The sequence below is a fragment of the Silurus aristotelis genome (assembly GCF_946808225.1).
Source record: "Silurus aristotelis genome assembly, chromosome: 28".
NCBI lineage: Eukaryota > Metazoa > Chordata > Actinopteri > Siluriformes > Siluridae > Silurus > Silurus aristotelis.
The window spans coordinates 9,658,063-9,674,793 of record NC_139601.1 but is presented as its reverse complement, the minus strand read 5'-3'; the positions used below and the strand labels follow the sequence as shown (position 1 = coordinate 9,674,793).

The window sequence follows — 16,731 nt, the reverse complement described above, 5'->3', positions numbered from 1 at the left end:
TAATTACAAGTAATTAACATGCTGTTTGTTCCCATGTGCTGGTCAGCACTCAGGCATGTTGAGTAGCAGATCAGCATGAAAATTGTTGCCCATAAGTCCACATTTCTCTGTCTATGAGGGAAGACACTTTGTAAAAGGGTTATGCTGAAAAATATGCTGTGTTATTTACCATACTGAGAGGGTGCAACTGCATTACTAGTGCAACTATTGTTCCTGTTCAGGAAGAATGTTTTATCGTAAGACTGTTAAATTTGTTTTCATTTTATTTAAGTTAATTACTTTGTATTTCATTATACTTTATTGTTATATGTTCTCACAAAAACAAAAAGGTGGGCCTCATGAATGTTAGAACATGTGGGTGTTTAGTGACTTAAAGGCAGTATTTTTGTTACTTACCCACCAATCAGCATCTTCTTCTGCTAAAACCACCAGTACATCTCCCTCACTGAAGGTAAGCTCATCATGGTGATCAGCCGCACAGTCATACATGGCTTTCACTCGTCTCAGGTTGGACTTAATCTGAGTAAAACATGGAGGCTTGTTACAGTGCATTCAGAAAGTATTCACAGCGCTTCACTTTTTTTCACATTTTGTTATGTGACAGCCTTATTCCAAAATGGATTCAATTAATTACTTTCCTCAATATTCTACAAACAATCCCCCATAATGACAATGTAAAAAGAAGGTGGTTTGAAATATTGGTCTGGAAGTGGTAAACAACCCATTTCCCGGGCTGAGACAAGCTAGATAGCTTCAGGGTTGGCTGACCTCTTCTCGCGATGTCTAGCTTTTCTTGAAAATGTATTTTTAAGTACAGTTTTTTGGGGCAATGGTTCATCTTTCAAAAGGACAACGACCCTAAGCACACAGCCAAGACAACAAAGGAGTGGCTACAGGACTTTGTGAAAGTCCTAGAGTGGCCCAGACATAACCCTGATTGAACATCTCTGGTGAGATCTGAAAATGGCTGTGCACTGACACTTCCCATTCAACATGATGGAACTTGAGAGGTTTTGCAAATAAGAATGGGAGGAACTGCCCAAAAATAGATGTGCCAAGCTTGTAGCATCATTCTCAAAATGACTTGAGGCCGTTATTGGTGCCAAAGGTGCTTCAACAAAGTATTGAGCAAAGGCTGTGAAAACCTATGTACATGTGATGGTTTTTTTGATTTTTATAGATTTGCAAAGATTTCAAACAAACTTCTTTTATGTTGTCATTATGGGGTATTGATTGTAGAATTTTGAGGAAAATAATAAAATGAATCCATTTTGGAATAAGGCTGTAACATTACAAAATGTGTAAAAAGTGAAGAGCTGTGAATACTTCCTTAATGCACTGCATGTGACAATTTGTATGACATTTAACAGTTACTGAGCCTGTGGCTTAGCCATTTTTAGAATGGTGTGTACTGTAGATAAATGTTAAGCTCACCAGGGTTTGTCTGGGCAGCGGGCGTGGGGCACTAAGGCAGAAGGAGGAAGAACTGCCATTAGAATCCATGCTGACAGAGCGAGGGGAGGTGGGGGAAAGAGCTGGGCCCTGTCGTCCTGAGCGGCTACTTCTGCTCTGTACAGTTGAATACAGAAAGTGGGAAGGGTGGCTTTCACCATCTGCCTGAAAGCCTGCAGGAAAAGGAAACAAAGATGACTTCCTTCCTTTTTGGTGTAGATTGGGAAATCCCCCTCAGTAAACAAAAAGCAATGTGGGGGAGGAGTTTCTAAGAGCATTAGAAAAAAAATCATAATCTTAATGCCAGAGATTAATTCACCATTTACAAGCTATACCTTTAGACCTTGATTTAAAATTGCCTTTAGACTAAACTTTAAACAGTCTACAAAATGTAAATCTGAATGCCAAAACTTGATAGTGACTCCATTTCCCTTTCAAAGCCACAGTGCTTATTAGTCACCAATCTGGTTTCAATTGGCTACTCCAGTGTAATGTAAAATACATACAAACTCCCATAGTCAAGACATGTTTTAATACCTGAAGAAAATACATGTCATAGTAAGACTTGGCTCATGCACTTTCACTGAGATTTCATGTTTTTTATGATTTTATGTGACTCATTGTGTTTTACTGTATCCCACAATATGTAATTTTTATCAGCTGTGTCAAGTCTATTATATGACAACTTATATGACAACTTGCATACAGTTTAACATAAATTTGTTCAGATAGTAAAACTGACAGAAAAAGAGTTTTCTAAACACAATGGCTTTGTTTTAAATCAATAATATTCACATTTAATCCAAAAGTTATTTTTACTTGCTTGTGTTTTTTTTAAAGGCAAAATATATACCTAATAACATCACAAACTAATATTTCACTCAAACATCCCAAAGACAGCCCCTTACAACAGTGTCAGAATAAGTGACATAATAAAATGATTGGCTTACTTCGTTCTGACAGCTCAGCCAGTGCATTGAGGGCTGTAACTGGCGCAGTGTACTTTGGAGACCCTGAGCTGAAATAAATCTCAATTTCATTAACAATATTCTAATTTATTAAATTATTATATACTTTAGTAAATGCCAATACTGTACATTGTATGAGAAAAAGTAGATTTAATATATTTAGGTCGATATTCACAAAATATTAATGCTAAAGGTTGTTCCTAATTAAAAGTCTAAAGACTATTTGTATCAGTTGTAATTCTTAAAGCAATTCTCAAAGCATGTTAGATTGATTGTGAATATGGTCTAAGGACCGAATAATTCATAATCATTATGCAGCCTGCAGTTTTACACATCATACCAGCAGGGGGCAGATATTTACTTTGTCCACAAGTGAAGGAACTTACCCACACTTATGGAAAGACGAATCTTGAACACTAAAGCCTCGTGGACTTGCGGGCACTGCATAATCTAACCCAAAAATCCAAAAAGAATAAAATAAGTATGAACCTGAAACCTGTGTGTGTAGGTCTGGGAACAAAAGGGATGAAGCATCCATACCAGTGTTTGCATGGCAGACATCTCCACGAGGACTGTTAGGCACCTGAGGTGAGGGCTCAGAGTAGGTCCGCTTATGCCGGATCACTAGAGGAGGAGGAGGGCTTCTCTTTGTATTGAAACTGACCTGGCTCCAGCCATCTGGGGGACTCATGGGAGGAGGAGGCGGAGGAATGGCTGGTGCTGAAACAAAAGAAGAAGAGACGGGAAGAGCCTGGAAAAGGGAAACTTATAGTACAGTACCTCTGATTCAGCAAAAGTATTTTCTACTGGAACATTTCTACAATACTCTAACAAATTTCATTGGGAAATCTTTCTTAGGTATTTTACAGCAGGAGAGCATAAAAATTCCTCTTGAGACAAAATTAATGGTTGAATGAAATACTTAAGATTTGTAATTTATTTTCTTTACTTTTGTAAATTACACTGTGTTTTATTTTCCAAGATGGAACTCCATACCAAGTATGATCTACTTATTGTATTTCAAACCGTGGATTTTTTCTACTCATTTCAGAAAATGTCACTATCACTGTCCTTCAGGAATTTTTCTTTTAAGGCTGCATAAAGCAAATACAACAATTTCCAACTGGTCATTTACCTTTATGTGATTTTGTTAATGCTCTTAAAGGATTGCACAATTTAATTATGATATTACAATTTACTCAGATAATTGTAAAAAGGCAACAAATGTATTACTTTAATGCAACAACCTGCTAGATATGCCATATATTTATTATTAAATATAAGAACTTGATGCAATTACATTTATAGCATTGGTGTCTCAAATATTGCTTTATATAGTTTTATATATATATATATATATATATATATATATATATATATATATATATATATATATATATATATATATATATATATATTTATTTATTTTTTTAATTTTTTTTTTCGTGTTTTTCATGTTTACTGTTAATTATTATTGTAACATGAAATTAATAGAATATTTAACCGTTTAAAGCAATTTTTACTTATTCCGCTGCAGCTGTGTTTTTATGTATGAAACGCTTCATGTATTTTTCTTTTGTAACTCACTCCCTTGTATTGCTGATAATTCCCCACTTGGGAGCGCAAATACCACTAAACGTATTCACGTAATGCATTTACAATTTTGCCACATGTATGGCGTGCGTTAAAAACATCTTGTGCCTGTCTGCTTTGAACATTGTAATAAATATATCTAGTAATGTCTTTGTGATTTCTTTACATTGTCAGCCACAAATGGAAAAATAAACACTTTGTTTCTAACAATGCTTTACAAAGCAGCTTTCCATTTCAAAAATGTTTATAGACCTTTAATAAACTCATTTTCAAAAAATGATATAGTTCAGCAGAAAGGGTGTATACATTACTGGGAGCTAGTATAAGGTGACAGACAAACAGAGAAGTCAGGAATCTTATCTAACCTCTTACTCTTGGGGGCAGAGGAGGTGCTGGCGAAGAAGGTGGAGGAGGTGGAGGACTGCTACGTGTCTGTGGGATGGGAACAGCAGGCATTTCCCGCTTGTTCTCGTTTCGTGGCAGCATGCGACTTACATTGAAAATTCCTCCTCCTCCTCGTCCTCCTCCACGGTTATGAGATGAACTGATGCTATGGTACACACTGAATGGACGAGCAAAGCGATCCTTTTTCACAGGACCTGACTGCACACAGAGGTAAACAACAGCAATTACAATACAATAAAATAAAGACAATATTCATAATTTAAAAAAAATAATTTTCCACATTTTTATAAAATTCAAGCATGTTTGTAAACTACAAGATTTGATACATGAATAAAGTAATAATATAGACTGACCTTATCCTCCAAGTCATCATCACTTTCGTACCAATCATCTTGCCGCAGTTTCCACTCGTACTCCACATGAATGTGCATGTTAAACTGGTTATTCTGTGCCTGCTGGATCTGAACAGCAAAAATCAGATGTTTGTTTTTTGTTTCATAACATTTATTGTCATAATATTTTTGATAATAGCTTGAATCACATCTGTAATACAAATTGTACTGTGTTGTTCAACCTCAGTAAAGCAATTTTCAACTAAGAAAACAAGTCTAGACTACATTCAGCAGTTGAATGACTGCCTATCTGGTTGCTAAGAATTATGAGCCATGACCCAAGCTGTGTACCAGTTCTTCACAGTGAGTGTGCTTCAGTCTTCGAGCAATATCCAGGGCAGTCTCATTATTTTCATTTTCTATAAAAGCAAAACAGTTTCCATCACAAACATTCATTTTTTCTTGAGAAAATTATACAAACAATACAGTTATTAACTTCTTTCCTCAAATGACTAAACTGCATTATATTTGTTAATGAAGGTAATATATTATTAAATAAGTGCTGAATGAAAGGACAGAGAGGAAGGCAGATTTTCTCACTGATATGTGTGTTGGCTTTGGCTTTCAACAGGAGCTTCAGGCACTCCGTTTTATTGTGCAGACAGCAGTAGTGCAGTGCAGTGTTCCCCCTCACAGTCTGTGAGTCTAGATTATTACTGAAAAAATGAAACAGACTTATCTCTAACAACATATTCCCATGGTGCTAATTCTTATTTCCTTCCACTGGTTTGTTTTTTTTGTTGCTGTTTCTATATCTCTCTGTTCATTTCCCTTTAAACTAAAATAACAGCTCCAGACAGTTCCACATGCGCATTCAATATTCACATGCAACTGTTGGAATATCCAGATGGTGTTCCATTACATTTTTTAACAAATTACTTCACACTCCACTTAATTATTTCTCAAAAGAATGCTTTCAACAGAAAGCTATAGTGGCATTGTGTGTTGTTTAGAGGAACACACAATGAGTCATGCATTACAAAGTGAGGGATGTGGTATAGGACATAGTCGTACCTGAGCTACATTAGGGATATCAGATCTTAATGTGAAAAAAGTACATCAGTGCAGTCTCACCAGTTGTGTACCAGGAAGTCAACTATATGCAGTGATGTCCGATCAGCCAATAAAACAGCCACATGCAATGCAGTCTCTCGTTTTTCCTTGAAGGATGAGAGACAAAATAAATAATATTGTTAAATGACAATCACCTGTGTATAGGTGCTAGTTGTTAATTTACCCTGAAATAATATTGTTTTGATTTTCCACCCTCTAGCTGAACCTCCCCTATTATGTAATAGCTTTAAATCTGAATAGATGAAGACATCTACTGCATATTTTAGACTGCTGCAAACGCAATGTTACAGGGGAGCTGAAAACTTTGAAGAGAAAATCCACAGGAAATCCTCTTTCCACTTGAAAAACAGGGCCAATTATGTTCCTTTGAATTCCCAACAACAGACTGCTTTAGCATATTCACAATGACAGGAATCACTGTAACAATGATCTAACAATCAGACTTTTCACTTCCCAAATACATTTGAATTTTCGACATACATTTTACATAAATGTTTTACTTTGTTACATTTACATTGCCAGAATTTATCATCAAATGACAAAAAGAGCAAATAAAGTGAAGGCACAATTATAAAAGAATTTGTAAGGATTTATAACTTGAATGACAATGATGTCTTAAAAAAAAAGTCTAAATATTTTTTAATGTCTTTGCCTGAACATGTAGTTTTTCTTTTGTAGTATTTGTATGCATGGAAAATTATCAAGACTAAAAAAAAAAATTGTTTAAAGGTTTCCTGGTGTTTGAAAAACTTCAAAAAGTGTGTTATTGTCTTTTTTGTGTGTATACCTGTAGTGGACTGGGCACAGGTCGGCTGAGGTCAATCTTTTCTGTGTACAGCTGCAGAAGGCTGAAGATGTCTCTCGCTTGTATGGTCTCCTGTAATCTCCTGCGCAGGGTGTCAGGTGAACCGCTACTCCGCTGAGCAAACCGACTCTCTATATACTTAGCCAGGATGAACTCCTTACGTATCAACCTACACATACATATCTGTGTATCATTATAAGAATTCTGTACTATTCACATGGGGAAACAATTACCACTCATAAAAAAAATCTAAATTGTGATATTTTTATCATTTCATATTCATATTTTGATCTAAAACTAATGTTTTCAGTCAAAACATATACCGAATAGCCGAATTTGACCAGATCATACTTACATGTCACATTCTGCAGATGGTTTCAGAGATGGACTGGGGAGGCTGGCCTCCATGATTTCATTAAACCCTGTGTTTCCTACATTTTTTGCCAGCTGAACAAAGACATAGAGAAAAATGCAGAATCCATACATTTGTCTAAAGTTAAATTCAGAATAATTTTATAATTGTTTGCAGAGTTTGCGTCCATGTTTGGATGATAAAGAACCTCACCAGGAGTTCAGAAGTGCCCAGTTTATCCAGAGAGAGAGACTGGATGCGAGAGTAATGGACGCCCATCTCTCGATGAATGCCTGAGCATTCAATACATGTCAGGATGCCCAGGTTTGTAGAGATCCATGTAGGATCTGAAAACAATGCAGTGTAAGTTGAGAACATTTAATGCTTTCAGTCAATTGCTAAGATCCAAGTTACTAGTTAAGGCAGATCCAGACTTATTCTGTTCTTTTTTATATGCAGAATCATTTTATGATTATGTCTATACATTGTGAACCCAGGCTCTAAAGCTCTTTTTTTGAGTTTTAAAATGGTAAGAGTGAGTAACAAACAGGAAGTGTTTGCCCTTCCATTCAACATTAAAAGCTGCCATCACAAGATTTAGACTAAAGTCATTACATTTTGCCTTCTTGATGCACTGTTACTGGACTGTGAATTACAAAACTAGTTTTCCATAGCAAAGAATTTGACTGAAGTTTAATGAAGACATTATAATAAACATGAAAAACAACATGAGCCATTGTGGTAGTGGGGTAGGTTTTATCTAGTGTGTATATTTATTTATTTATTTATTTATTACTAGTAAATATAATGTGACTTGTAATCTGTACAGTAATCCCGTTTAAGTTTTTTAACGTAACCACCGGACACCACACCAAAAATGCTTTTTTTTTTATTGTTTAAGCTGTGAATCATCCTCCCACACATTTTAAACACACACAGAAAACATTTGCAAGAATATAGCGAGATGTATTTTGTGTAAATTCGCAGAAATACAGTGTACGTTATTTATAGTGAGTACATGTACTGTAGAGTATAGAGTTTTGTAAAACATACATAATGCATAGCGTTGAAGAGCTGAAGAAGGTTGAAGTTGAAAAAACTATGTTTTTTTTTGTCTATTGTGCTATCTGGGAGAGACCGGGAAAACCAGCTAAACAAATGATAAACCAGGGGCACGAGATTCGAACAGTAAAGCGGGGGAAAAGCGCATCCTAATCACTAGACCACCAGGGACCCTATTGCCTGACTAAACTAAATATACATTTCAATGTAAACCAATTAATTAGGAAAATACTTATATTATGTATATTATTATATATATTAAATATATATAATATATTTTGATATACTAAGTACTTTGATCATATTTTGACAAAATACTGAACACTTTTTAAAAGCTAATTGTATTTCTGTAAAAGTTATCTTCGTCTGTAGAGGACAGCAGGTTGTGGAAAGGACATTTAGGCTGATTGAAGTTCATTGATTCAATAGGCTGTTCACATGGTCACGGTAAATCTTGAGAGGTTATAAAAAGATGCCAGAAATCCTTGTCTGTATTTTAATGTCTCTCGCTGGCATGCATTTTTTCTATACAGCCTATAAGCGATACACACCCAACCTTACGACATGGCATAATCAGATATATAATGCTTAGATAATTAATCCTGAAGACATCACAATTAAGTTAATCAATTAAGTAGAAGCTCAAGAATTTTCTACTTGTTTGAACTTGTTAGAACAGGCTGTTCACCTGAACGCAGTTGGGTGGAGGTTCTTTTAAAAGGTTAATCTGACTACTTGAAATTCAGAACCATGTTGTGAGCTGTGACTCATTGTTCGATTTAATGGTAATAAGAAAGCTCTACAAATGGGTGACAAAAGATACAAAAATAAAAAATCTTTATAGTGTGTATGGGCCATTACAGTACTATACCGTTTATAATATTACAGTACATTACTGTAAATATTTTTATGGTTGGTTACTGTTGTTTCAATCCATAGCATTTGAAAACAGATACACATTTTTCTCTGAACAATGGTACACTGTGATAATTATTTTATTTTTGTGACAGTGTGTTGTAGAGTTGAAGTACCTGGAGCACTGCAATCACAGCAGACATGGTTACCCGGCATGCGAAGGATGTCCTCTGTGATCGCCCGGGTCAGATCCTCTACACTGCTTCCTCCACTGTGTTTGTGCTCATCTAGAGCCACATTCAGTGCCTCCTGCTTACTGTTAGTCAGCACTGAAATCCACCTGAACAATACAACAATACACACACACACACACACACACACACACACACACACACACACACACATTTATATATATATATATATATATATATATATATATATATATATATATATATATATATATGTGTGTGTGTGTGTGTGTGTGTGTGTGTGTGTGTGTGTGTGTGTGTATAATGCATTTATTTATGTAGGTATGTATTTAGGTATGTATGTAGGTACCAGTATGTATGTATGTATGTATGTATGTATGTATTTATGTATGTATGTATGTATGTATGTATGTATGTATGTATGTATGTATGTATGTATATTCAGTAAGATACTTACGAAGAATGGCATTATTAAAGAAAGCTAATCTATCAAAACATCTCAGAAGATTGGACATATCGATAGAAATGTAAAGAAGTGGCCAAACAGGTTGTAATGTGTAACTAATGATGCCGTCTAAACAGATTATAAGGGCACACAATAGGAACAAGTGAAAACCATTGTTCCTATTATTGTGACGTTTCTGCATTTATGTGAATTATAGTATATTATTACAGAACTTATTGCATTAATGTGTTTAAGTGCTGACACAGCATTCTTATTGTGTTTTCATATATAATATCCTTTCTCTGGTTGTGTGGTTAACAGCGGCCCTTACCTTTGGCGTTCAGGTCAGGTCAATTAATGGCTTAAGATTTTTAATCACAGAAACTGGAAGAAGCTAATATATCAAAGGGCTGTTTTCTTCTGAACTGTGTGTGTGTGTGTGTGTGTGTGTGTGTGTGTGTGTGTGTGTGTGTGTGTGTGTGTGTGTGTGTGTGTGTGTGTGTGTGTGTGTGTGTGTGTGTTGGAATTAACAAACAAGCACTCTTTTATATAATTATATAACACTTCACTGATTGATTGGGTAAGCACAAGCACAATTCTTTGCTTTAGTATAGACAAATCAAAATAGCTTTTTAACTCTTGGGACTCATCATCAGTCCTGACATTCATCAATTTTTTCATCTTAGTCTCTAAGACTAAGAGTCTCTTAGTACTCTAAGTACCACCTGTATGCATTGCATTTATATGCATTTCTTTGTATGTAGGTTGCCAAACAAAATAAATATATTCTTTCAATTTCAATGCATTTTATGATTTTTTGCCCATGTCAAAACAGGCAAAAGCAATCATTTTGGGAGTACAACTTACGCTACACAGTCAGGCTCATCCTCTGTGAGAAAGTGATAAGTGCGGTTATCTGCAACAAAGACACACATGAACAAACACAACCATGGATCAGTTAAACACTGACAGCTAATAAATGTTACATAAGGAAAATGACAATTCCTGTGCTACCACAATGTTCCAAGTAAACTAGGAGTGTATACAACTTGTAAACACTAAAAGAATCCCATTCATAGTTTTTGAACTGTTATATAATAATCTAATAAAGGAGGTTAATATACCAGTGTTATAAAAAAAAAAAAAAATTGGGAAACCTTAGTACCGCAGTATGCATGATTATTAGTACTTTCTAATCAATACTCACGGGAAATGAGGTCAAAACATTTCTTGTCCTCCAAACTGGGTTTGACCTGGCAGGTCAGGAGGTTCAATTTGGCTGGTGATTTATTTGGCTTAAAGAGGGTACAAATATAACACAATTATTAAAGTGAAAATGACTTTAATGTTATTTTTTGTTGTTGAAGAAAACAAGTAGTTTGTACATTAATGTCTAATGTAAAATATTATATGTACTATACACCAGTGTTGTGTAAATTTCTTATTAATGAAACATAGCAACAGCTGCAAATTAGCATTTTGATAAAGCTGTCAGATAGACTAGAGCTAGATACTAAAAGTAACAGAGTGGTTCTGCTTACAGTTCCGTGAGCGATAGTGAGATAGCAGTTCTGCACAGTGCACTTCCTTTTCTGCCATATTCGTCTCAACCTGTAGCAGGCAAAAATATGTTTACAGCACACACCCTATGAATACCAACTCACTTATCTTAATACAGATGCAATAAAAAGGCACTTTTTCACAAATTTAACAATTCTGATCTTTTAAAATCTATAGTCTACATTACTGATAAAATAAATAATGTAGCCTACAGGTTCCAATAAGTACCACTGTAGGATCTGAAGAAAAATTTTAATAGATACAATAAGTGGGGGGAAAGTGTCATTCTAAAACACAAAGGTTAAACAGATACAAATCAATATGGAAATAAACATGTTTATTTACCCATCACTCTTCTTATAGAGGTAGCCTGATTTCTCTGTTCCATATTGCTTGTTGCCTTGAAGTTGATGCATGCTGTATACGGTCTGTTTACACAAAGAGTCCTACAGCAAACACACACACACACACACACATACACACACACACACACACACACACACACACACACACACACACACACACACACACACACACACACACACACACACAGAGCACAATTACAGTCTGATATTCTTGGTGGAATTAAATGAAAGTGTACATGGTGCCTGGGCTCTAATATGTTGAGCTGAGTGACTCAACTTTTACCAATTAAGGAATAGTTAAGATAAATAAGCACATAATATGCTGATTACACCATGACTGCTTGTGCATTTGGGCCTACTATAAACTGCATTTACAGTGCAATTATTATTGTAAGGGTATTTGAATAAAGAGAGTCTCAGTAAAGCCTTATTAATATTTATTTGGATTATTTATAAGACACAAATGCAAAGTGTCCTTCACTTCTGATGTAAGTCTTATAAAGTAAAATCACAAAGTGTAACTTGCAGGAACCTGGCCTTACATGATTATTTCACTAGAAAGCACTAAGCAATGAAAATATAGTAATATTGAAAGCAAAACATAAACAATGAAGACACTAGATGACAAACACAGATTTGTAGCAAAAATATCACTTCTAACAATTGAATGTCCACACATGTATCATTGTGTATATACTGTAGAAAAGCATAAAAACAAACTTACCCTCCTTGTCTGATTGAGTGGATTTAAGAAAAAAATAAATGTTATCAATTAATTATATATAAACCATAGAGTATTTTGTCTGTAACTTTAAAACATAATAAATATACACTCACTGAACACTTTATTATAAACATGTGTACACCTTCTGATTTGTGAAATTATCTTAGCAATAATCATGGTGTGGAATACATCAATTATGACGGTATTAGCAAGCAGTTCATATCGGCAACATTCAGTGCATGGAGTGTGGAATGTATAATCAGTCTCTGTCCATCGCTAGCGATCATTTTATCTGTGAGAAGTGTAAGTTAGTTATCTCTTTAACGGAGAAGATCCTAGAATTAGAGAAGCGCATCCAGAGTCTAGAGAGAATTAATGAGTGCGAGAGCAGTCCAGGTTCTGCCTTAGGATGAGTTAGCATTCCCCCAACTCCAGAATTAGAGCCCTCGCAGTGGGGTGATTGGGTGATGACTCGGCAGCATACTCGCAAAGCCAAAGCTAACCATTAGGCTTGGGAGCACCTTTCCTCTTTGCTTCACTTGAAACAGCTCTGTTTATAGGAGACTCTATTGTGAGGCACATGATATTAACTAGGCCTTTAGGGGCACCAGCACCATAGGTTAGGTGTATGAGCCAGGGTGCTGGACATAGCAGGTCAACTTAGGTTCTCTAAGATTCAAAAGAGGAGCTAATGATATACGACTTCGACAGTCAGAGCTTACTATAACAATAAAGAGGTGTGTAAATTAGCAAAGGAATTGTCCGATGCTGTAATATACTTTGGCCCCATCCCAATGCGGTGTGGTAATGTAGCTTACAGCAGGTTATGTTCACTGAACTGCTGGATGTCCAAGTGGTGCTAAATAAAAATGTATGCTTCATAGATAATTGGAGCAATTTTAAGGGCAAGGCTATCCTGTTAGGGCAGGACTGCTCTCATTTCTTGTAGTATAGGTCATAGTCTCAGAATAGCACTAGTTAACCAGTGACTATCCAGAGCGAAGGCCAGGGAGTAGACAATCAGGCTAAACCAACCGTCTGCTAGCTGCACAGAGTCGTCATTTAGAGTCCAGGGTTCAGGAATCAATCAGAACGTTATAGGATCCACTCATAGTGATGAACACACTCTTAATTTAATACTAACATTTGGATTCGATATAAAAAAAATATAGCCATAATTCCAAGGTTGTAGCACAGCAGTACTGCTCACATCTACTTAGGATTAACATTTTAGGATCTGTCTTAGGCCCACTGCTTTACTTTTTAGATATGTTGCCTCAGGGTGAAATGATATGTAAACATGATATTAGCTTCCATTGCTATGCTGATGATACACAGTTGTATATTTCAGCAAAGCCAGATAAGACAGATCAGCTTAAAATTTTGGAGTGTGTAAAGAACATAAGACAGTGGATGCTTTATAACTTTCTTCTCAGTGTGTACAGCAGTCAAAAACCTTGGTGTGATTATTGACCCTAGTCTGTCCTTTGAGGGTAATGTAAATAACATTACACCGAATTGCCTTTTTTACCTTAGAAATATTGCTAAAATTAGAAATGTGATGATGTTACAGGATGCACTTTACTGTCTGGGTGTTCGCATAAGTGCATAAATAAGCTATAGTTAGTCTAGAATGCAGCAGTAAGAGCCCTTACTAGATCTAAAATAATATGATGATCAAAAATGCTCCCAATTAAATCTTGCATTGATTATAAAATAGTACTACTGATGTATAAAGCACGTAACGATCTTGTGCCACAGTATCTGAGTGAACTTCTGTACCAATATGATCCCCCACACTTACTTAGATCAAAAGGTGCAGGCTATTTGTTGGTACCTCAAATAATGAAGACTACAGCAGGGGGCAGATCTTTCTCTTATAAAGTCGCACAGTTATGGAACAGCCTTCCAATTAGTGTTCGGGACTCAGACACAGTCTCAGTGTTCAAGTTGTTCAAGTCGAATGCTGAAAACATATTTATTAAGTCAAGCCTTTTATCAGTAGGCTTTTCCTTGATAAATAACAGATCTGGAGGGATCATGGATATAGATTGTCCGGTGAACTGGGATATTTGTATGCTGTTCACGTGTTCACTTAGGTTTGTTGATGTTGGTGTGGCGGGCCAGCTCTTATCCTAGAGATCCCTCATATCTGTGTTATCTTCTGACTCCCCCTTTTAGTTATGCTGCCATAGTGAGTCTTGCCAGAGTCTTTAACTTTTATACAACAATAAGGATACTTAATAATCCATATCTTTCTCTCCCTGTCACCCCTATTCTCTCTCTCTCTCTCTCTCTCTCTCTCTCTCTCTCTCTCTCTCTCTCTCTCTCTCTCTCTCTCTCTCTCTCTCTCTTCATCCTGGCCTGCCTCTGAATGGTGTTCTCTTTGATTGAGGCCACTCTGTGCAGCTGGGGATGATTTCAGATCAACAGTCTGAGGAGCCATCAAATTACAGACTAACGCAGGAGCTTTGAAGATTTGGATTTGAACTGTACTTAATGTCAACAGTCTGCTACACTTTAAATATGCAAACATTTACAAAATAGTATAAAAAGACTACATTACATACAACTAAATGTAACAGAATGAGTAACTAATCTGTAACTAATCACTGGATTGAGGTCACTGAATCAGTCTCTGTTAAAATCTTATCATACAGCATCCTACTAGGTTCTTCTGTTTCTCCCTCTCAGGAAAACCCTTATTCTACGAGATTCTGGATAAGAGCATTCCGCTTTCAGAGAGGAGTCAGAAAAATACTTTAAATGTTTAGAATTATTAGTTCTTTGATATATAGCAACACATAGTCCAAGAAAAATGAATTAAATATCATCTGCCAAACAAAAACAGCACATATATTTGTTGTTTTAAGTATTTAAATACTTGTGTACATATATGAAAATAAAAGTTGCAATAGAAAAGATAAGATAACAAGGAAGAATATATTAGGGATTTGAATTGTGAAATCTAAAAACAAAACAGATACATTCAGTAACAACAAAGTAGTATATCACCTCTTTAAGTTCAGGCTGCAGGGCAGGTCTTAGCTGGTCCCTCAGAGAAAACAACTGCCTCTTCTCTTCATCCTGACTATGCTTTATCTGTATACATATGTCCACAAAATTCCTTATAAACAAACAGTATGCAGTGACCAGGCATAACTTAATGGCCACCAATCAGGCATAACATTTGAGCTACAGTAGCTTGTCTGTTGGTTTGGACTACATGGGCCAGCCTTCGTTCTCCATGTGCATCAATTAGGAGAGCCACCCGTGACCCTGTTGCTGGTTAACCACTGTTTCTTCCTTATACAACTTTTGCTAGATACTGACCATTTTTGGAAATGCTCTAACCCAGTCGTCTAGCCATAACAGTGTGTCAAACTCGACAGCACAAAAAAGCACTTGTCAAACTCGCTCACACCCTTACGCTTGCCCATTTTCCCGGTTTCTAACACATCAATTTAGTGACAAAATGTTCACTTGCTGCCTAATATATCCCACCTACAATAATGTTATAATGTACGGGTGTAACGGTACACATATTTGTACCGTAATTTTGCGGTACAAGACAAGTGTACCAAATTCAATCTTTTTTAAGTGCAGAACATAATTAAAATCTGAGTTAAAAATAGAAAACTGTTGAAGTTCACAAATTTTAATAATAATAAACTGTGTTAATAAAAAAACGACAAGCAATTTTATGTTTTGCATTAATTCCCCCTAACCTTAATGAAATTGAACCGAACCGTGACTTAAAGACCAAGGTATGTACAGAACCGTTAATTTTGTGTACGGTTACAACCCTATTATAATGTCAATGTTATATTGTTATAATAATATACCTGGTCGGAGTATATGGAGTATAAAAAGCATTCTTTTGTGAATATCCCACATAGGACACAAGTTTCTGTTAGTAATGAATGGTATGATTTTGAGTAAACATTCAATCATGCAGAAAAGTTTAAAACTTTTAATCATAGTACTTAATGAACATGACTGAGAAATAAGAAACGGTATTGTGAAAACTGTTGAATTAATTTTGTGACAAAGCAATATAAAAAATGAAAATAATAACAAGCATTTCTTTGAATCCAAAGTTTTCCAAAACTTATAATTATACTCTGTAAAAATACACAGCTTTGCACAACGATGTATTGAATGCCCAAAAGGCTCCATAGCAATGTAAATTCTGCAAAATTTCTATAAAATATAAATTACAGTTTAATTATCCCAGAATACTCTTAGCATTAAAGAAGATTCACTATTTAAAATAAATATTAAAAAATATTTACTTTCACTTCAACTGTTCAATTCCTCTCTTTACTCAACATAAATATTTCTGCATTGGTAAATTTAAGTTTAATATCTGATCCCTAGATGATGTACAGATGGTAATCTAGATTGTCTAGATGTATTTTAGTGAATAATGCATGAGTGACCTCAAATTACCAATAAATGTATATGGAT

The 16,731-nt window shown here is 35.5% G+C and overlaps 1 protein-coding gene across 2 annotated transcripts in view; it reads right to left on the bottom strand.

The window, feature by feature from the left end:
* The window catches only part of unm_sa1614 (un-named sa1614), a 33,871-nt gene that overhangs the window by 4,569 nt on the left and 12,571 nt on the right, over positions 1 to 16,731 (bottom strand). For both annotated transcript variants that reach the window (XM_083534087.1, XM_083534086.1), the window contains exons 9-27: positions 15,277 to 15,363; positions 11,518 to 11,618; positions 11,154 to 11,223; positions 10,820 to 10,907; positions 10,480 to 10,528; positions 9,135 to 9,298; positions 7,255 to 7,388; positions 7,045 to 7,136; positions 6,672 to 6,858; positions 5,885 to 5,970; positions 5,351 to 5,466; positions 5,102 to 5,169; positions 4,772 to 4,879; positions 4,379 to 4,616; positions 2,961 to 3,140; positions 2,807 to 2,870; positions 2,403 to 2,470; positions 1,435 to 1,625; positions 397 to 519 (exon numbers count right to left, since the gene is read on the bottom strand). In XM_083534087.1, the coding sequence (XP_083390213.1) occupies positions 397 to 519; positions 1,435 to 1,625; positions 2,403 to 2,470; positions 2,807 to 2,870; positions 2,961 to 3,140; positions 4,379 to 4,616; positions 4,772 to 4,879; positions 5,102 to 5,169; positions 5,351 to 5,466; positions 5,885 to 5,970; positions 6,672 to 6,858; positions 7,045 to 7,136; positions 7,255 to 7,388; positions 9,135 to 9,298; positions 10,480 to 10,528; positions 10,820 to 10,907; positions 11,154 to 11,223; positions 11,518 to 11,618; positions 15,277 to 15,363 (2,214 nt within the window). The remainder of the gene's footprint in view (positions 1 to 396; positions 520 to 1,434; positions 1,626 to 2,402; positions 2,471 to 2,806; positions 2,871 to 2,960; positions 3,141 to 4,378; positions 4,617 to 4,771; positions 4,880 to 5,101; positions 5,170 to 5,350; positions 5,467 to 5,884; positions 5,971 to 6,671; positions 6,859 to 7,044; positions 7,137 to 7,254; positions 7,389 to 9,134; positions 9,299 to 10,479; positions 10,529 to 10,819; positions 10,908 to 11,153; positions 11,224 to 11,517; positions 11,619 to 15,276; positions 15,364 to 16,731) is intronic.